The sequence below is a fragment of the Patiria miniata genome, unplaced genomic scaffold (assembly GCF_015706575.1).
Source record: "Patiria miniata isolate m_02_andy unplaced genomic scaffold, ASM1570657v1 HiC_scaffold_28, whole genome shotgun sequence".
Lineage (NCBI taxonomy): Eukaryota > Metazoa > Echinodermata > Asteroidea > Valvatida > Asterinidae > Patiria > Patiria miniata.
The window spans coordinates 5,364,769-5,387,776 of NW_024037067.1; the positions used below are offsets into that span (position 1 = coordinate 5,364,769).

At 40.0% G+C, this 23,008-nt stretch overlaps 1 protein-coding gene across 1 annotated transcript; it reads left to right on the forward strand.

The window, feature by feature from the left end:
- Positions 1-592: 592 nt before the first annotated feature.
- LOC119734936 (matrix-remodeling-associated protein 7-like) lies at positions 593-12,585 on the forward strand. Its single transcript, XM_038208577.1, has 4 exons — positions 593-701; positions 8,154-8,389; positions 9,137-9,405; positions 10,529-12,585. Exons 2-4 carry the CDS (start codon positions 8,186-8,188, stop codon positions 10,638-10,640), a joined length of 585 nt encoding a protein of 194 aa, XP_038064505.1. The 5' UTR covers positions 593-701; positions 8,154-8,185; the 3' UTR covers positions 10,641-12,585.
- The last annotated feature ends 10,423 nt before the right edge of the window (positions 12,586-23,008 follow it).

The window sequence follows — 23,008 nt, forward strand, 5'->3', positions numbered from 1 at the left end:
CTAAGCCTAAATGCGAAAATCAAAATTTGGCAAAGTGCGACACGTTTTTGTACATGTGGATGTACGTGTGGCCTACGTTTACGGACCGGAGGCAGTCCAGTAAATAGGCTAGGCCAGGGGCTACTAAGTGCTATGCATAAGGTATATTTGATTACTCGTTTCCAATGGTACGGTAACCATAGATCATGATCAGATAGAGCTGCGCCAATCAACGATCTCCAAAGAAATCTAAGAATTTCAAAAAATGAAACCCTGCCATAAATTGTATAAAATAAAATAGAAGTAAGCTGTACTTTCACATGTGAACTGACAATCGACAACTTACCTTTTTTACCACGTGTGAGATACTGCCCTCTCTTGCCATGCCCGCGCGCGCAAGCGGGTATCATTTCATGATCGTACTTTAGTAGTACGAGCCCACACCCTCGATAATTGAATGCGGACTGCTTTGCGCCTTATTAAAGAAGTTGCTCTGGGGACGAGTTTATGTGTCTCCTTGGTAAAATTAAACCCAGACGTCGTCAACGTTAAAAGATTATCAGTCAGGCAGAACCCGTCTAGTATTAGTATCCCTATTTTTTGCAGGAAGGTCGAAGGCTCGAGAAGAAGATGTTTTTTTACGCAGGAAAATACTCGAACTGTTTCGCCTGAGGCTCGATCCCCCAGCTGCTCAGTCAGGAAAAAGGCCATTCCGTTCTTTGGTGAGTAATTTCATGGATTCCTCCGTGGTATTTTGGCAGAAAAATGCAATATTTTTGAAATTTTGTATATATTTTTTTCGAAGTCTTTATAAAGTAAACTGTGAAGTGTGATTTGAACCGGTCATTGCCGGTCTCGCATTGTTTTGTTCCTGGCACGTCGTGTAGCGCCCTCATGCGCACGTAATAGGCCTACACACCATTAAAATAGAATTAAGTTATACCCTTATACTTATAATTAGGCCTAGACCCGTGAACGTGGCTTGTAAACTACGCCACGTTCTAATGTCATTTCGAACCTGGCGAACGTGTCCCTCTGACTCCCTCCGTTACACACACTGGACGTTATTTTGCCCATGTAATAAGTACTCACATATGAAGCTGTCTTGAATTCTATTTGCACGTCAAAACTTGCATTTGACAAAAATTGAGGAAAATTCTGGCCCCGGTTCATGAAGTCCGTTCGCTACTGCTACTAGCTGCCATTTTCTCCCAACTGACGCATGCGCATTGCGTTTTATTTTCGTATGATTCGACGGCTGTTTACTGTCGCAGCTAAAACAGACATAGTTTTAGACAAGTTTCAAGTCCTTTCCTCTCTCACCGCACCGCACGCGGTCGCACGTGCGCCCGCGTGTGTGTACGCACACACGTACTGTACACGAGATGAGCCGAGCAGCCAATCGTCTGCGGGGTTTTTTTGGGGGGGTTGCGACATGAAACAGCCGTCAATCTGTCCAAGCGACTCCGATGCGTCCGGGGTTATTTGTCAGGGTCAGGTTAAAATCTAATTTCTACACGTTCGTATGGTCTTTACTGATGGGCAAATTTCGTCGAAATTACACAGCCAAAACAATCGGACGGGCAAATTTAGATTTCTAGGTGAGTACTCAACACCCATACGGAATTATGTATGTCGGATCGATTTCGCCAGGTTCGAAATGAAACAAGAACGTGGCGTTGTATACAACGCCACGTTCACGGGTCTAAATTAGGCCTATCTTTTGAATAGCCCAGGTTGGACTCCGTTGTGTACACGCAACGCGTAACGGAGTCCAGGGCCAGGTATGAACGTAGCGAAAAAAATTCTGAAAGTGAAACATTTTTTTTTCATATTTTTACCTGATGGAGGAAGCTGAAATTTTGTTTACATATTCCTTGCATCCAGCAGAATTATGCATACGCTGGGTTAAGAAAAGGCAAATATATCTCCGCGGGCAGCGTGTTTACCGAAAATAAACCTCAGATCCACCCTTTCGTTGAAAACATTTTCCGTACAAACTCCCGGTGTGAAGACTTAAGCGCGCACGTGCATGCACATCCCGCACGCGGCCGCACACGGCACGCACGTGTCTTCACACGGGGAGTTCGTACTGAAAATGTTTTCAACAAAAGCGTGGATCTGCAGTTTACGTCGCCCATGGACATACAGTATTTACCTTTTCTAATCCCAGCCCAGCGTATGAATAATTCTGGACACAAGAAATATGTAAAAGAAATCTCAGCTTCCATCAGGTAAAAATATCAACAAAATGTTTCAGAATTGTTTTCGCTATGGTACATTGGTAGTAGAATTAATACCCTGGACGTCAGTCTTAATGCAATGAAGACGTCGTCCAACCTAGGCTACTTTAGGACCCTGTTCCTGTAGGCCTTTAAGGTTAAAAAGACCCACCAAAACGGCTGACTTAATATGCTAAAGCATCCAAAAGGACACTCAAAAGTGACCAAGTCGGGGACCAGCCCTAAATCTAGCGACATTGCTAGATTGAACAACAGATGCTTGATCAAGCGACGATGACGTCATTCATTCAGTACGATGACGTCATTCTATTCGCGCGATCACTAAAGTTACATTAGCGAGTTCAACAGACAAAAAAAAACGATGACGAAATGATAAAAAATCTAGTGCCAAAGTAAAATATGAAGATTCCCACGGCTGAAAACCCTGATTTTGAAATAAAACACATTCTGTAGGAAGTTCCAAAATCAAGCGGGAAGAAAAAAAGTATAGCCTAGGTGTCCTAAAAGTAACCATTGAATTCCCTTTCCAATCCCGTTCCACATTTGGGGCAACATATGGGACCCAAAAAATTGGACTGGTATGTGTGTAGCTACATACACTCTACATAAAAAAACTAGAATAAAGCGCCCTCATCGGACATAAAATACAAAAAATGCTGCACAAAATTCCCATGTATACATAGTACCCGTTGCATAGGGTGATGATAGCCTTTAATTACAAAAAAAAAGACTTTCTACAGAATTATGTCGTGCGCCAAACAGTTTTAAAAAGTCTACAGGCATCTACCCTGTACAGAAAAAGTCTACACGCATCTACCCTGTACAGAAAAAGTCTACACGCATCTACTCAGTACAAAAAAGGTCTATACGTATCTACCCTGATTTTTTGTCCATTTGTTCACAGAATATAGACTCATCGTGATCGTGATCACCCACAACTAAGAAATTAAGGAAAATTCTTGTATAATTGTTTTCCTTTTTGCCCATCAGTGCAATTTGGGAGAAAGGTTTTGGTTACAAGTCCTTCGCAGTGATCACCGTCAGCCAAATGTTTTTCACAAAACATCTCTATTCAATTCCCTGTGGCTGTTCTAAGCTTATTTTTAGCCCAAAAGAATTTGATAAAAGCAAGAAATATGTAAACAGCAGCTCTGACGTTGTTTTCTCCATTAGAATAATGACTACCAAGACTTTGTGCCTTCTTCCAGCAGCTGCCTTTCTTTGGTTGCCTCTGCTGTCCTTAATTAATAGCAAGGCCTAAAAATAGAAGAACACATTGATACACAAACTGTAGGTTGTTATTGAAGCTATGATTTCTATACATTGTATAGCTTTGATGTAAACGATATGTAGGTTGTTAACGAAGAATTTCCATTACACAAACATCTAGCCCAACTGAAGCACAGTGTACGACATGTGCTGGGCTAGTGTGTAAAATAAAATCCCCCCCCCCCAACGCACACATGCCACACACCCAATCCCACACCATCTCCCACTCCCCCCCCCCCCATCCCCCCAACTTCCCCCCCCCCCCAAACCGCCACCACAAAAACCCAAGATATAATGTACTACAGTTACTACATTTGCATGATGCACATGAAGATTTGTTGATAATTTATTCTGCCAGTGATGTACTCACTGCTCTTCAAACATTTTTCAAGCAAAAATTAGGCCGAGTGAAAAAAATAGTTTCTCGACCAGGTTTTTTTTTTAATGAAGGAGGCGGGCGTTTTGTTGGTTTTTTTTTACTTCTATTTTTTCCCTTTCTTCCCAAGATTTTCCAAAATGTGGTATGGATGTTCCATTTTCTTGACTCTTTTGCTGATAATAATAATAATAAAGAGCATTTATAATGCGCCAAATCCATCTTGATTAGATGCTCAAGGCGCAGAGTAACAAACAAATAAACATGATACACAATTGTGTCCAAAAAAGCCATTAACCTTTCTACGGGTAGCTACAATTTTGTTGGAAACAAATAAAAAAACAATATTCTGCAAAATATATTGCAAATGTATGAATTAAAAAAACCAAAAATAGGAGGCAAAAGGGAAGCAGACAGGGACAAACAGGGGTGTGAAATCTCAGCTTTAAAGCTGATTTCAGCTCTTTTTTTTGGGGGGGGGGATTTCAGCTTTTTTCCCCCTCACTTGCTGTGTACAAAAGTATACATGTAGGAGATTTCCAAAGTTCAGCTTTTTACACCTTTTTTCAGCTGTTTTCAGCTCTTTTTATCAGTGGTCACTCACACTGGACAAAAGACTGGTTTAGTTTTTTAACCTGGCCTTATTTTCGCTGGCTACATGTAGTAAGTGCGCATTGTTTGCTTACACCTATATGGTTTTTAGTGTAGAAAAATAACATAGGAATTGTAGCTTTAAATGGAAAATACATAATATGGCAAACCATCATTGCCTGATGCCACTACCGTATCTCCTGCACTGGTCAGGCTCTTGGTTTTTTTCCATTTCTTTACTGACGTTAATGTCACACATATTAAATGAAGGCCTTTGTTGTGTCGCCATCAATTTATAATAGTACATTACAAATTGATGGATTTTGATGCAATGCTTAAAAACTGCATTTCGGAAATGTTTTAAAAACATGGAAAATGCTTAAATTAAAAACAAAAAATTGTTAAAATGTTTCACTCAAATTCTCATTGAAACTAAACAGGGCACTGTTGGCAAACTTCTGATTTAACAGATTTCTAAAGTGAATATAAAATGAAACAACAGTACAAATGAAACAAAATTAGTAAAACGGATAAAGGTTTTGAGTTAAATTTTAATCTGTTTCATTAACATTGCATTATAAATATTTGAAATTTCAATGTATTTTTCAACATTGCACCTTATACATGTACATGGATAGCATGGTGTGTGAAAATTTAAGTGTACACTTCATGTGAATGCACTTGGACAGTAGGGTACATTATAAGATAAGATCTTCACTTCTACAAATGATAGATTAAATTACAGTAAATTAATTCCTGCTTTTAAGTTGTTAGCCTTTGTCTCACAGAGTCTTATGACTGATTCTCCTGGTCTTTCTTCATATACCTATATCATGCTGCCACCATTTCAGTCATGTTCCCTGTGTCCAATAACAGTACTGAGTGATAATGTTTTTTGTGCAAAAAGGAACCAGACTATTTTTACTTCCAGCCTCGCTTTGGTTACGTTGATTTGAATGGGAAAAATCCAAATGGCCACAACATGATAATGGTCTATTGCATCTGATGAAGAGCATGCAGCTGTAGCTACCGTACGAAAGCTAAATGAGCAATTCTACACTAATGGGCCCAAAAGTGTGACATTTGAGAAGACCTTTAAGTTTTGATGATAAAACTACGATCTTGGTCTCTCAATTTTTGCTATAAACCTTGCAAGCTTCAAACACATATCCTCACTAGCAAATGATATAACTGGTTTTGTATTTTAGAAAATATAGTGGATATTGTTTTAAAAAGTGTTACGTACGTAACAAAGGACATACATTTTAGATACATAGTCACAAAGTAAGCATAAAATTTAATGATCCCCTAATTTTGACTTATTTAAGAAGATGTACCCTGGAGGAATGCTTTTCAGTCAAAACCTAGAAAACTCGGAGTCAATGTGAAGAATTATTTGATATTTTATAATCAGAATTTATACGTACCAACAGACTGGACATTTGTCACAAATTGTCTGTTCCTGTTCGTAGGTAACCCTTATCACATCATACCTTTGAAGCCAGTGTGAAAACTGTTATGTTTTCGTTTGACAACAGTGTAAAATGGCTTGATAATGTCACTGGAAGTGCCAATTAGAAATTGAATTTGTCCTAAGCACCCATTTCCTTGCATTGTGTCTGTCCACGTTACATACGTATCACACAGAAAAGATGCCTGCTATTTTCTCAAATAAAAAAGATATCATCTTTTGTCATGTCTTGTCCTAGTCACTTTCAACTAAGCAAGATATGGGGGAAAAAACAGAAAAAATACTACATGTAGCTCATCTTTTACCCTCTATGCAACATCCATAAACTTATCTAATTGGCCCATTGTGTGAATTGCCCAAAAACCATAATTTTAATTTTAGTCAGTCTTCAGTGCTAGACACCTTTACTAGATATAATTGTATCTTGCAGACTAATTCACCGCTGTATCATCCTTGCTTCACCCAGGGAACTGTACATACATTTGTAGATGTACGTAAAATGTATATGTTCAATTCATCAAAGGAGTTTTTTTTTTCATTATCAATTGCGAGTGCAAATCCCCAGGGGTCACTCAGGCACACAAAAATAAAGCCTGACTTAAAACCCATCCTCGCTTGCTGCGGGTATGTCACCACGGCAACGCACAATGCGAGATGCCGTTTATTATTATCAGGAGTCCGTTCTTGTGTCATCTTCGCGCAAAGGGAAGAAGTCCTGCCTTTGTTGCGAGAAGACGCAAGTGACGGGAATACGAATTGTGCATCCACACTTACGTGACATATCGGCCGCGGTAATTTGGTTACTCTGGTAACTCCGCACTGATTTGGCTGGGGTTGTGTGTCACAGCGTGCAAACGGTGATTGACATCTAAGATGGGGATTTGTGTCCTCGAAATGCCAGATGAAATTGAAAACGTGATGATGCGCTTATGCACTCACAGTTTTGTCTGCATGCTGGTTGGTCGACATTTTTACACCAAATTAACAAACAGGTGACACATGCATATCTACAGAAAATCTACTGATCGTACATTTTGTACATGTTTGTATGTAAATGTCGTTAAGATTTTAAGAGTGGAACTATTTCTAGATATGTTTTTCCCTGCTGGATAGTGCGTTTCAATGGATGATGTAGATCATTTGCAGCTATCCAAAAAGTAATTGACCAAATTATTTTGGAAAAAAAGCTTGTTTGGTTTAAAGATAGTAATTCGTGTGAAATGATTCTTTCTGGCATGCTGTCCTTTTGAAGAAAACAATAAATGAAGGCCATTTCCAAAGATGCATCAAATGACGCATTTTTGGAAATTAGTTGGTTTGTAATTCAGCAAATACCGGAATGGGTGCGGGCAAGAGTTAACACGAAACACATGCGTGTGCAGTTGCTATTATTCGTTGGTTCAGTGCATGACATCACGTAGCTGCGAGCGGCTGACTGAGAATGTGAACGGGCGCAATTCAAATCATAACTCGGCAACTTTTGAATTGAAATTGAGCTTCTAGAATATTGTTTTCTCGAAATACACAGCATTCACAGAGCTAAAACTTCATCAGGTTAGTTGTTAAGCATCCATCTTAAGATTTTGAGCTCGTTTGTTGCTTCAAACGAAAAAAAAATGCACAAATGACAAATGATCTACCCTGCCTTTAAGACTTGTGTTCCAAATTGGTACTGGTACATGAGGTCTGTATTTGTTGAAATCTGATTCAGTTCACCTACACGTACCGGCCATCAGTACACGTATGTAATGTACCCCAATTCATGAAGAACAGATGTTGCAAGCATCATGACAACTTCTGTGAGGGCTAAGGGTATGGGAAAAACTGCATGTGCACACACACTCATGTTTGACTATACTCCCGAGGACAATGCTTTGTGTTTCCCTTTGTCCCTGTAGTATAACACTCTCCCATAGACTAAGCACACAAACTTACTACAGAGGATCGTTTTGAACAAAAGACCCAACTCCCGAGGACTGAAAGGATCTGTTGTTCTCCCTTTGTGTGTCTGTCCTCGGGGGTTATGTAGAACACGTACACACTGGTTCACACATACATGTACACATACATACATGTACACAATGTATGACGGTAAAGTATGTAAAGTTGTCATCAATTGGATGAACAAACATCCAGCAATAATTGCCTTGAATTCGAAGATGCAAATGTAATTTGACTGATGATTTTATTTCCAAAATTCCTGTTTATTTCTCTCTTGCTTCAGTGTGATTAGTGCTCTCATCGATTGCAACAATCATGACGATACTGGTTGCTTCATCTCAAGAGGCCCTCCTGTACATCACGGCTGGCCTGTGCACCTTCCTAGCCATCATTGTGTCTTATCGATGGCTGCTCAGAAAACCCGTCAAGGCCAGCGAAGAAGGGAAGGGAGATATCAAGAAGGAAAGCACAGAGCAAGAGGACACTGAAGAAACAGCCGAGAAGGACAAGCCAAAAGCGGTGAGAAAGGCCTGTGGTAAACTACATGATTAGTTTTCCCGCGAGCGCGAGTGGAACACGGAATTATTTAAGCACGTCTGTGTCCCACAAGCCACAAAAACGAAGGCCGAGTAGTATGTTGGACGCAGACGCACTACATTTTCCGTTTTCCATGAGCGCAAGTGGGATAACGAATTTACCTTCAAGCCAACTTGATGCCCAATCAAGTTGGAATGGGCAAGCCGTACACAAACTTTTCAGCAGTTATCGTATTACAGGAATGGAGCGCGCTTCTTGGAATAGCGCGATACGTGGAGTGCGGTATGGACCGTGGTTTATGGGATAATGTAGCATGGTTTGTTGCCATTGATCGACCAATCAGGATCTAGTATTCAAGTTAGCTTGTAGAAAATTTGTAATAAAGTTTCACTCAATGTATTTGTTATGGATGACAAATCTATGAACGATAGTTTAATTCACAAGTCCAGTCACAAGTATCAGGTGGTAAGCAATAACAAAGGAGTGCCTTTGTCTCAGTTCAGTTGAATAGCCTGCGAGTTGACTGGGAGACTTGTGATGGACGTGTGATCTATCACAAGTACCTCGACTACGACATGCGATGGCATGGAAATAATCTAAATCTGATCTTGAGCTAAAACTAGTTTTGTGGTCCTAACAGGAAAATGTCATATTTGCTCCAGAATAACCAGCAACGGTTCACCAGACTTGTTAAACCATTCTCATATCACGTACACTCAAAACCTGCAGCCTGCAGTTTGTCCCTTTGGGTTCGGTGCCCCTCCTTCCACCGACGAGACCCAAGAACCCCAGCCACACGGAAGCCTGGACGACCTGCTCATCGACAGCTCGGACATCCAGCCCCTGAGCGAGGAAGAGAAGAGAAAGCTTCAAGACGACGGTGCCGGCAGCGTGGAGTCGGAGGAGGGCCAGGAGATGTTGGACCATCGGAGGGTTAAAGAGCTGGAGGAGGAAGTGGTCAAATCTATGTCCGAGCAACAACTGGAGGATGAGAGGAAGTAAGTTGTCTTAGCCCTTGCTGTTCACACTTTCATCATTTGAATTCTGAAATTGGAGTGAACGAACTTTCCAGAAAACATAGGTTCTCAGAATTGGCTTTCTTTCAAAGATAGAAATGGCATTCAAAATTAGTTTCATCTTGATTTGTGCATGCCCCAACCCCAAAGCATTCATGAATTATCGTCTTCCATTTACGGTGCAGGACATTTGTTCTCTTCAATTTACGTATGCTTTTGTAAATTTGCCATTGTGTACTTCCATTAAAGCTATAGTCCATCATTTGCAGCCATCTGAAAAAAGTAACTGGCGTATTACTGTTGAAAAACATACTTGGTTGAAAGATAGTAAGTGGACTAAACTCCCTGTGAAATTAATCTTTCTGGCAAGCTTTCATTTTGAAGTAATCAACGAAAGAAGGCCTTTCCAACGGTGCGTCTTAATACCGTAGGAAAATTTAAATTAGTAGTTTGTTTTGTTATTCGGCGCAGCGCGCGCAAGCATTGGCACGACGCACAGGCGCGCGCGGTTGCTATAATTCGTCGAATCAGTGCGCGACATCGTGTATAGCTGCAATTCAAAACAATTCAAAACATGATTCAGCAACTTTTGATTTGAAATTGAGATCCTAGAATGCTGTTTTAATCGGAATATACAGCTGAGGCTGAGCTGAAACTTCATCAGGTTAGTTCAAGTATCCTTCATTAGATTTTGAACACTTTTGTTGCTTCAAACGAACAAAATGCACAAATTACAAATGATGGACTGTAGCTTTAACCCTCCTAGTCTTGCACTTTATGACCTTTCAAGTTTTCCAAAGCAACTTTTGCCCAAAGAGTTAGAACCCACACTTAAAATGTCTTTGAGGTAATCTTCTGTGGAGTAGGGATAACATTTCAAATCCCTGCGCAATTCTTTGGTGTGGTTGAGCTCAGGGCAAGCAGGCAGACTCGGTCACGCTTCACTGCTCTCCACAGTGCTGTTTTTGTGCAGTGACTCTCTGTGTGACACAGTTTATACTAAAAACACTTCATATCCCTTCACCTGAAACTGACCTGCAGGGTTTTAAAGGGTTTTACATGGACTTAGTCAACTTTTGTCCATTTCTGAACTTTGTTTTGTCAGGGCTCGCCAGGCACAGCTGGAGGCTATTTTTAACCTTATGCAGGACAACTCGGAACGCTTCGGCATGTCATCGGTCGACGACGTTCAGAATCAATACAAACTCTACGTGTGACAGCGACTGAGTTGCGCTCAAGTCGGTGTTCAACCTTATTTGTTACCGATTTACAAGTTCATTGTTTGTTTCTCAATAGTTTGACCTAAAATGTGTGATATCCTCCAATATCACGTTAGGTTTTGCATTTAATACATTAACCCTAACCCTGCCAGACGCAACACAGTGCATCAGGTGGAAAAGTCTGGTGCACTTTGATGCATTCAGCCACCAACACCAGTGCATAAACGGCTGCTTCTGAGACAATGAGAGCTATTCCCATAGACCAATGCCACAGTTGTATCCTGCAGCGTTCGGTGACCACAGACTCGATCTGAGGCAGTTTGGCATTGAGACTTTTGACGTGATGGATCTTGCTGCACTGGGCAGGATTGTCACTTAGACAAATGTTGCATGCTGCTGCGTTTGGCAGGGTTTGTAGCCAAAGTACCCTGGAGGGTTAGGGTTAAGCCTTTAGTCACTGTAGCACCGGAAACCAACCTGCCTCTTACAGGTACTCACTTTAGCACCTGAAACCACCAGAGCACTTTTAGTAAATTATTGATTCTTCAGTGAATAAACACAATGTAATACAATGTAGTACAGGTGCAAGTACAGGTACAACTGGGTTAGGTACTGCAGAGCCCAAAGACCATTTCTTCACTCTGTAACAAATTTTTGATGATATACAAAGAGTGAGCCACACTGTTGGATTTTGGGGGATTCAGAGGAGTCCCTGTCCAAAATTGCCTCTGGTCATATACTGTAGGTTCAATTCTGTGGCACCAACATGATATTCAGTATATGGTTACTGAGGTCCGTTGCTCCAATATGAATGTAAATGTATGCGGCTACAGTCTGTCATTTCCTGTGTAAAATGAACTTGAGGTGCTATTTAGTGAAGTACTGAGTTATTCTTCCCTATAAGCTATGGGACACTCCATTACTGGGAGGGTATCAAACAACCGAAGGACAAGGTAGGCCTATGGTTATATCGCAGGTATCAGTTGGGAATGTAGAGAACGTAAAGAATATGTTAAAGCACATGAAACTTGAGTCGTGGTACACATACACGTATCGGTGCACTGCTTCTCCTTAAGAAATATAGAGCAATAGGTTGATGGATATTAATTTGGATGCAAAAGGGTGGACAATGTGTGTTTATAGTCATTTGAAAGCCGTTGTGTGCCACGTTTGAGAGGTTTCTGTAATCGTTATCCTCCAAGATCTATTTAAAGAAAAACACAAGGAGGGTTGGAGACATTTATGTGATTGAGAAAGGCGGAGGCCAGCCACTGTTATAAGGCTCTCTCACAACCTGGCCTACGTCTGGGTACCGGAAGGCCAGCATTGCTATTGCAGTAGGCAAAGATTGTACAGTGCCGCGCTGTGATGGATGCAAAAAACTGAGGAAAATGTGGAGCCAACACCCAGTGCTGGGTTGGCATGATTATGACAACCGCACACGGCACAGGTAGTGACCATAATGGCATTTGATGAAGATTTGGATGTTATTTCATAGAAAAATAAGCCCTCCTGCCTAGTTTACAGCACACAACATGGTTGCTAACCAAACGCTTGCCTACAGCAATGGTGGCCAATCACAGAGAAATCCGATGGTCACTTGCGATCACAACCTACATTGATATCTTCCCAAATACTGCAAAATCATCCAGAAACTCTAGTCATGTCTCTGCAAACACTTGCGGCTCATCTGCAATTTGGCATGCACCTAGGTGTCGTCAAGGATCATTTATAAAGCTGTTCCAAATTTCTGTTAATGCTGATATCATTTACTTTAGTAGAGAAAAAAATATTGTTGTTGATATCAAGGTCGACGCTGCACTGTCTGTCAGATACCGAACAAATGTACATAGAAAACATAATTATAGTTGTACATTGGATTATGAAAAATTTGTACCAGTCAATTGCTGATTTTAAATACATGATTTCAAATTTGATTCTTAAAAAAACAAACTTCAAAGGTCTGTCAAACTTGTTGACGATTGAAAAGTTAGTACTAATTATGCACCCGAGGTGCGATTACATTGGAAAACGTTGTAAAATGCAGTACATGTAGCTTAATAATTTATAAGCTGTGCAGTCAAGTTGATGTGAAATAGGTATTAGTTTATTTTCTTGCCATCCTCCTTTGATAATCCCAGTTCAGTTCCTCTCAGGGTTGCCGTGTAGCTTGGGATTGTTCCCTTCTAATTTCTTCAGACATTTGTTCGGTGTGGTTTCATTCAACCTCAGAAACTGAAATATTCATAATCTCTCCTCAATTCCAAAGCATCCAAAGGAAGAACTGGGGCGTGCAAACTATGGATCAGGATGAATTCCCAAGATTGGAAATGAAATAAGTCAGAGTTATTACAATATATCAATTTTATGGCTCTGTTTTTGATTGCGTGAACCTACTACCGGAGCCTCCAATTTCGTTGAGATACATACGTGAACTGAAATAAGAAGAGTACTTGGAGAGCAGTCTAACTGCAGGATGAACTTTGCATTAAAGGGAAGATACAACATTTGCAATCATCACAAAATGAAATGGTCAAATTATCACGAAACAGCTTACTGACTTGTTAGGGAATGACAGTCTAAAAGCATCCTGTAAAATCGTGGCTCCTGGAGTGCTGTCGTTTTCAAGAGAAATGGAATTTTTCCAACGATGGTCGGCCGACCAGCGTTGGAGAAAATGGGGTTTTTTTTTCACAACTGCTCCTAATTTTTCATAATTAGTTATTCCGGGTTTTCTTGGCAATTGATTACACGCCTGTGAAGGGCCGGGGTACAAGCCTGCTAGGCTGATTCTTTGACCTTACAACTCCCCAAAGTCTATAAATTGTTCCGTTTTATCTGAAGTGGGGTCAGGGAACCAGACTACAAGAAGATGATTGGTTTTCTTGGTTTTCCAGCATCTACAAGCCCAAATCATGAAACAAGTCAGCTTAACAATATTTGCTAAAACACACTAATCATCCAAATCCATTTATTTCTGAAAATTACAGCAAAAGCAAATGTTGTCCATTCCCTTTAAGTGGTGATGCAGCTCTGGAAAGATCCATGCGTCCATTCGCATTAACATGACTGAGCCATGAAATTTGCTTACAATTCGCAACTTGTTCTTGTTATGAGCTAAACGTGTCTACTTAGCGTTAGCCGTGAACTGGTTCTTGAGTTGATATTGTCTTGGGTCGAAATTGCCTTGGGTCGTAATTGTCTTGGGTCAAAATTGTCTTGGGTCAAGTTTGTAATCAAAGGGGTCAGGGGTTCAGTCTAGCTTCTGGCCATGTGTCCTAATCACAACTTCCAGCTTGCAAATTGTCACCCAGAGGGCAAGGAGTGACCCACAGTGGACAGGAACCCCCTTAAGAGGGGAAATGGAACCATTTTTAGTCATTTCCTGAGAGGGGTAGGAAAGTGTTGAATAGGGCTTTGCCGAATATTCGAATATTCGATCATCAACTGATTTTTCGGAATCCATTTTTGTCAAATCAGATATTCTAAAAAATATGACCGGCCTGAGGAGATGATGAAAAACATGCACACTGTTTATTTTCATTGGAGAGGTTTTATTGATTGTCAAAGGCCACACTTTTGTTGAAAGCTTTCATGAGGACTATAGCTCAAGCTCTGTTTTAAATTAATACAGTTTCAGCCATTCCACTACCGCTTCTTAAGCTTATATTAATTAGCTCTTTGTCAATTTTCAACAAGCGTTTGCGCATGAGAATCCAAGTTAGGCTGGCCCATGTTAAACTTGATCAGTGCATTTTGAATATTTGAATATTCGATCAAGTCCACATTAGAATAATCAAGTACTATATTATTCGGAAATGCACAGCCCTAGCGTTCAGATTTCAGCCGTGTGTCTAACTGGTGCTCTTTTGGGTTCAATTTAGGAATTAATGCTTTCATTTACAAGTATATTTTAAAGTTTGCTGTGGATATACGTGTTATTAAGGAGGTTGACCATTGCTTATGCGTCAGTTGTCAACCGAATGGTTCTTGGACTTTTCTTCCCTTTTATCCAAATCCTCCAGTGCTATGAATCAAAGGGAAAACCTAATATCTATATTTTCATAAGGATTGGTTTCAAACAATAAAGATACCAACATTTATATGTTTTATATGTGTGGGAAACTGCACTATTACTTTCCACAAATTTAAATTGGGTACAGATTTACAATGTATGTTGCAGTGCCGTAAATGTTGCCATTGAAAAAAAGTGTTACGGCTTCTGTTACTACATGTATAGCCATTTTATTTAGAGTTCCCTATTGAATCGTCCAAGTGTTTGTAACACTGGTGTTAAAGTGTCTCACACACTCTGACACTATAGTGACACTCAAAGAAAGGTCATGAACATTAGGGCATTAGGCAGTGGCATAAATCCGTGTCAGCGAGTTGGGGGGGGGGGGATGGCAGAGTTACGCCCATTTCAATAGGCTTCCAATCTAGGGCTAATTTTATGGTGCAGTAGAGCATCTGAACTAACGGTAAGCAAAAACTGTGAGCGTTTTTCATAGGTTAGCAAAGAATGTTGTTTCGTGCGCTTGCATTCATCCTGTAATGAAGAATTCTGTGTTGACTGGGTTAGTGTGAGGTTTCTGTAGTGTAGACCAAAAGTTTGTAATCATAAGCTCAGAATTCTGTGTTCAATTGCAGAGCTTAGCCATGGGATGGGACTCTGTTGAATATCGTATTATTTTGGGAAAACAAAGATTGTTTCCCTCCAAACCTTCAAAATTAACAACTCTTGTTCAACTAACGCATGTTGGTTTGTACACCCATGTTTGTGAAAGGTGTGATTGAGTTCATAATGTATGGTAGAAGTGTGTGACACAGTCTGAAAATGTTCAACTCGCATGTTATTCAAAGTATTGTTTGAGCTTATTTTAGCAATTGTGTCACTTGTGTCAGGAAAACACTGTGATGTATTAAAGTTTAGAGTCCCATAACCTAGTTAAAATGTGGCTTGTATATTCCGTACTTTGAGGAGAATGTAACAGAAAAAGCCATTGAAAGTCAGTTTGCAGGATTTGACCACAATGATTATAGTGTATAATCAGCTAAAGGAATGCTGATATGAACATACATGTAGCACAAATTGATTAACATTTAAATTCAGTTTTGAAATTGCTGGCCTTTGATGTTAGTGTTCACCTGTTTTACAACATGTACATTAGGTATTTATATTATTTCCTTAACTTCTGTCGTAGGAATAAGTTAGGCCATCACAACTCAACTTGGTGTTTGAACCACTTCCATGTTTTTTAACACTCCTTAAGGTTTTCATTCATGTAAATACTTACAAAAGATACATATAGCACAATGCCTTAATGATGCTTGGTTGTTTTAAAATGTTTATATGTTTTGCAGTGAGAAAGATAAAAATGTGTGTTGTGTATTTATACGTGATATACATGCATTATGTATGTGTAGCATACTACTTGGGTAACCAATTTCCTGAAACTGTAAGTCATTGGCAACCCCCCCCCCCACCCCCCCTCCCACCCCCCTCCCACCCCCCTCCCACCCCCCTCCCACCCCATCCCCCCACCCCCACATGACACATTTAAGGGAAGTTTCACAATGTACAAGTCTGTGACAATTTATGGTGTAAATTAAACAGTCTAAACCGGTACTCTACAGTATGTATACGATGGTGTACAGTGTGTATAACTGTTCGTTATGGCCAATTTGTTTTGATATGGCATATTGATTAAAGCAGAGTTCTTTGATCACCTAAATATTCTCCAAAGTGTACTACCCCCCCCCCCCCCCCCCCCCCCCCCCCGGTGCAGAATGTGAATGTTTTTAGATGTCTCATGAAAATGTTTTGTTGTTGTTTACATATGCATGTATAAATACGACTGATATTTTTTCACCATTGAATTGTATTGGTGTTCAGTTACCAAACACTTTTTGAAGTGCAATAAATGCCCGTGTTCAAAGTTTCGCACAAAATTGCTGAATGTTGTGATTGGTTGCTATTAACAGTACTTGTGTAGTGATACTTTTAGTATTCCTGTGAATGTACCCCTTAAGGAGACATTTTTTCAGTGTCTCGACCCCTTTTCATTCCATTTTGAAGATTTTGGCTAAAATCATTGATATATTTGAGGGAACAAAATGATTTACCCCAAATTTTCCACAGACATTCCTTAGGATAATCATACAATTTCATTTCATTTATTTATTTATTTATTTATTTATTTATTTATTTATTTATTTATTTGCCACAATTTAAAATTAAAATGCAAGGGGTTAATAACGTGACATTGAGCAAAAAAACTTAGATTTTAGGAGGAAAGTATTAACAGTTTAACTGACTGTTTGCGCAAGTTTTCCTTTGAAAGGGAGGTCTGTCTACAAACCTAGTTTCAAGTATTTTCAATTTTGTTTTTTTTTCAGCAAAAAATGCAAAAACTCTGGCCAAAAAGTTTACTTATTTTAATTTGACATTTTGTGAAGGGCATTATCCGCATACCTTTGCCACATACAATTTTCTTTCAATAGAGGGCGCGCTTTGCCATTAGTGATCACCACCGAAAAATAAAGTACGAATTAAAGTTATCTTTAAATGGAACAAAGAAATCATACTCGTTTTCCAGACGATAACTCAAGAAATACCTCATGCATCAAACTGAAATTGCATCTGGTGATTTAACATGATATATAACACAAGCCTGTTGAATGTCAGTAAAAATTGTCAAACAATAGAAATAATATAAGCAACACAATGCAGTGTGTTATTAAGTGTAAAAAAATGCAATTCCGATTGAAGTCAACTTTAATGGTTCAAACAATTACACTAGTTGTGGACACCATAACTGGAGAAGTACCTGTTGTATTGAATTGAAATTCCGCTTGTTGATTGGTCCTGATGTCTTAAACAAACCTACCAAATCATAAAACAGTCAATGTAAAATAACCCGAAAATAAGGAGTGTAATTGGCGCAACAAATACAACCCGAATTTAATTAAATTTAAATTCAATGGCACAGAAATAACTTACTCGTTTTCCAGACAATAACTCTAGCAATACAAGATGCATCGAACTGAAATCTGGTGATCTGACATGATATATAACACAAATCTGTTGAATGTTAAGACATATTGTCGGACAATAGCTAGAAATATACTATAGCAAAACAATGTAGTTCGTTAATGGTGAGAAAAATGCAATCCCGGTTGAAGATAACCTAAGAAGAACTTGTTATACCGAATTGAAATTGCTATCACTCCGTATTGTATCGTTATCAATTTCTTTCAAAAGAGGGCGCGCTACATAAACACTGCTCACCTCATTATTTTTGACTGAAAATTTTCGTCGAAATTTCATTTTAAAAAGCACGTCTCTCCAGAAATCGAATTGGAATGTGTTCTAGGGTCCTTTAGGCATCTTTCTAGCAAGTTTGAAGCGATTTTATTTTTTGACCAAAATTGGAAATTAAACACAAGGGGTAAGCCTTACTTTTTAATGAAATTTGGCCCCAAAATGACTTTTCTCGAAACATTGTGCAGAAATTCTTTTAAAGGCAAGAGGAGCATCAATCAATATTCAAACACCCGATATATTAAAGATTTTGGCAAATCATCGATTTTTAGAAAGAAAAATCATATTTGTTGACTGATTTTACCCAAAATTTTCGTCGAAATTTCATTTTGAAAAGCACAGCTGTTCATAACGCGAATAGGAAAGTGTTCTAGGGTACTTTAGGCATCTATATCCAGCAAGTTTGAAGCGATTTCATTTTTTGGCCAAAGTTTTATTGTAGTAATGGGAAAGTAGACTAAAATATTTGAATAGGATAAATGAATGGACATTGAAATATAAAGATGTATGGGATCCTTTTTCAGAGATATAAGGAAATTTATTTAAAAAATATAAAATGTAAAGACCTCCCGAGCCATAGGATTCGAACCTTGGTCGCCGGATTGGGAGTCCTTCGCATGACCACGAAGCTGAACAATTTACACGATTGATACCGTTTTTGTTAGGCTTTGACAAAAAGCAAGGATTTGTGTTGGCTTTATATAAACACGCCCACGCACGCGTAGACGCAACACAGTCGTATGATGTAATTAGGCGCTTAATTATGAGATTGTGGGACATAAAGCTGTCGATTTAGGAGATCAGAATTTCATCCGAGAAGGGGACAGAGTTTCACACTTGAAAAAAGGGAGAATAAGTTGGCCGCTATACGAGATAATCCTCAGTTTCAACATGTAGCGCACGTGTTCAACGGATGCAGGGAAGGCCATTTCTTTTGTTAAATTCCTTTGTTGAATCTTGCGTTAACAATAAAATGTTTCCATTGAGGCGAAAGGATTAAACGCCGCTATCTTTTTCCACGCTTGAGTGCATCTGAATGGGTGTTTTTCAAGCGGAAAATCACGAAATACAGCGCTTATACAGCATTTTAAGCCACAAAACGATACTTTTTGCAGAGGAAATTGCATACTGAATAAAACTGTAGTTTCAAAATGCAAAAATTCGCCGTATTAAGAAAATCGATGTCGAATTTTTTGGTAGCGCAAGCAAAAACTTTCCGATTTCCAACGTAGGTGGCGCTATATATATTTCGTTAACAGTACAGGTGTTCAGAGTGCCTCAAGCCGGGAATTGGGCCCGGGCTGTGGAAATAATCAGAAATAATATTTTCTTTTCCTCTACAAATCCATGATTTCGGCCCAAATCTTTAAAATACTGGGTGTTTGAATGTCGATAGATGCTCCTCTTGCCTTTAAAAGAATTTCTGCAGAGTTCGGAGAAAAATCATTTTTTTGGCCAAATTTCATCAAAAATGAAAGGCTTGTGTTTTTTTTTTTTCTTTTTAAATTTTGGCCAAAAAAACTCGCTTCAAACTTGCTTGAAAGATGTATAAAAAGACCAAAGAACACATTTCAATTCAATTTATAAACAGATGTGCTTTTCAAAATGCAATATCGACGAAAATTTGGGGTGAAATTAGTCCAAAATAATGATAAATTGTAAAAAAACAAATTGTAAATTCTCTGTATTTTTTAATGTGTGATTCTTTTTATCTTGTTATATTTTCTTCTTTTTTTGTCAATTTTGGACATTGAAATATACATGGGCTACATTTTCAGAGATAAAAGGAAATATATTTTTAAAATATAAACCTCCCAAACCATAGGATTCGAACCTTGGTCACCGGATTGGGAGTCCTTCGCATTGCCACAAAGCTGAACACCTCCGCGATTGAAACTGTTTTTGTTAGGCTTTGACAAAAAGCAAGGATTTGTGTTGGCTTTATATAAACACGCCCACGCAAGCGTAGACACAACACAGTCTTATGATGATTTAGACGTATAATTATGAGATTGTGGGACATAAAGCTGTCGATTTAGGAGATCAGAATTTCATCCGAGAAGGGGACAGAGTTTCACACTGCGGCCCCTAGAGGTATTCGTACCGCTGAAAGGCGCTAAACAATAGTCGCCCGTAGCGGTACGTACCGCTGGGGGCGCTCAACAATAGTCGCCCGTAGCGGTACGTACCGCTGGAGGCGACCAACACAGTCGCCCCTAGAGGTACGTACCGCTGGGGTCGACTCGCCCGTAGCGGTATACCCTAGCGATAAACCGCTGGGGGCGACCAACAATAGTCGCCCCTAGAGGTATTCGTACCGCTGGAGGCGGCCAACAGTCGCCCCTAGAGGTACGTACCGCTGGGGGCGCTCAACAATAGTCGCCCGTAACGGTATATACCGCTGGAGGCGACCAACAATAGTCGCCTGTAGCGGTATACCGCTGGGGGCGACCAACACAGTCGCCCCTAGAGGTATTCGTACCGCTGGAGGCGACCAACAGTCGCCCCTAGAGGTATATACCGCTGGAGGCGACCAACAAAAGTCGCCTGTAGCGGTATACCGCTGGGGGCGACCAACACAGTCGCCCCTGGAGGTATTCGTACCGCTGGAGGCGACCAACAGTCGCCCCTAGAGGTACGTACCGCTGGGGGCGCTCAACAATAGTCGCCCGTAGCGGTATACCGCTGGAGGCGACCAACAATAGTCGCCCGTAGCGGTACGTACCGCTGGGGGCGACCAACACAGTCGCCCCTAGAGGTACGTACCGCTGGGGTCGACTCGCCCGTAGCGGTATACCCTAGCGATATACCGCTGGGGGCGACCAACACAGTCGCCCCTAGAGGTACGTACCGCTGGGGGCGACTCGCCCGTAGCGGTAACCCTAGCGATATACCGCTGGGGGCGACCAACAATAGTCGCCTGTAGCGGTATACCGCTGGGGGCGACCAACACAGTCGCCCCTAGAGGTACGTACCGCTGGGGTCGACTCGCCCTTAGCGGTATACCCTAGCGATATACCGCTGGGGGCGACCAACACAGTCGCCCCTAGGTATTCGTACCGCTGGAGGCGACCAACAGTCGTTGAAAAAAGGAGAATAAGTTGGCCGCTATACGAGATAATCCTCAGTTTCAACATTTGGCGCACGTGTTCAACGGATGCAGGGAAGGCCATTTCTTTTGTTAAATTCCTTTGTTGAATCTGGCGTTAACAATAAAATGTTTCCATTGAGGCGAAAGGATTAAACGCCGCTATCTTTTTCCACGCTTGAGTGCATCTGAATGGGTGTTTTTCAAGCGGAAAATCACGAAATACAGCGCTTATACAGGATTTTAACCCACAAAACGATACTTTTTGCAGAGGAAATTGCATACTGAACAAAACTGTAGTTTCAAAATGCAAAAATTCGCCGTATTAAGGAAATCGATGTCGAATTTTTTGGTTGTGCCAAGCAAAAACTTTCCACTTTCCGACGTAGGTGGCGCTATGTATATTTCGTTCGCACGTGGGGAATGGGGAACCAGAGTCGGGACACTGTGGCATTTAATTGGGGAGGGGCGGGGGGCGACTGGGGTTTATTTTTTATTTTATTTCATTTATTTTATTACACTTCTTCATTAATTGTCTGACAAAATTGACAAAAAAGAAAAGGGGGGTAAAGCCTTAAATTTTTGATGAAATTTGGCCAAAAAATGATTTTTCTCCAAACTATGCAGAAATTCTTTTAAAGGCAAGAGGAGCATCTATCGACATTCAAACACCCAGTATTTTAAAGATTTGGGCCGAAATCATGGATTTGTAGAGGAAAAAAATATTATTTCTGATTATTTCCACAGCCCAGGCCCAATTCTCGGCTTGAGGCACTCTGAACACCTGTACTGTTAACGAAATATATATAGCGCCACCTACGTTGGAAATCGGAAAGTTTTTGCTTGACGCTACCAAAAAATTCGACATCGATTTTCTTAATACGGCGAATTTTTGCATTTTGAAACTACAGTTTTATTCAGTATGCAATTTCCTCTGCAAAAAGTATCGTTTTGTGGCTTAAAATCCTGTATAAGCGCTGTATTTCGTGATTTTCCGCTTGAAAAACACCCATTCAGATGCACTCAAGCGTGGAAAAAGATAGCGGCGTTTAATCCTTTCGCCTCAATGGAAACATTTTATTGTTAACGCAAGATTCAACAAAGGAATTTAACAAAAGAAATGGCCTTCCCTGCATCCGTTGAACACGTGCGCCAAATGTTGAAACTGAGGATATATCTCGTATAGCGGCCAACTTATTCTCCCTTTTTTCAAGTGTGAAACTCTGTCCCCTTCTCGGATGAAATTCTGATCTCCTAAATCGACAGCTTTATGTCCCATAATCTCATAATTATACGTCTAAATCATCATAAGACTGTGTTGCGTCTACGCTTGCGTGGGCGTGTTTATATAAAGCCAACACAAATCCTTGCTTTTTGTCAAAGCCTAACAAAAACAGTTTCAATCGCATGAGGTGTTCAGCTTCGTGGTAATGCGAAGGACTCCCAATCCGGTGACCAAGGTTCGAATCCTATGGTTTGGGAGGTTTATATTTTAAAAATATATTTCCTTTTATCTTTGAAAATGTAGCCCATGTATACCTCAATGTCCATTCATTAATTTTTTTATCCTATTCCAATATATTCTACCGACTTTCCCATTACTTAAAAATGAAATCGCTTCAAACTTGCTAGAAAGATGCCTAATAAGGATCATAGAACACATTCCAATTCGACTTATGAACAGATGTGCTTTTCATAATGAAATTTCAACGAAAATTTGAGGCAAAATCAGTCAAAAATAATGATTTTTTTTTGCCCACATCTTAAATATATCGGGTGTTTGAATGTTGATTGATGCTCCTCTTGCCTATAAAAGAATTTCTGCATACTTTTGAGAAAAGTTATTTTGGAGCCAAATTTCATTAAAACAAAGTAAGACCTACTTTTCCCAACGATACCTGGAGAAAAAATTGCTGGGGGTTAACTACGGAAATATCGTACAAAGACAATAAC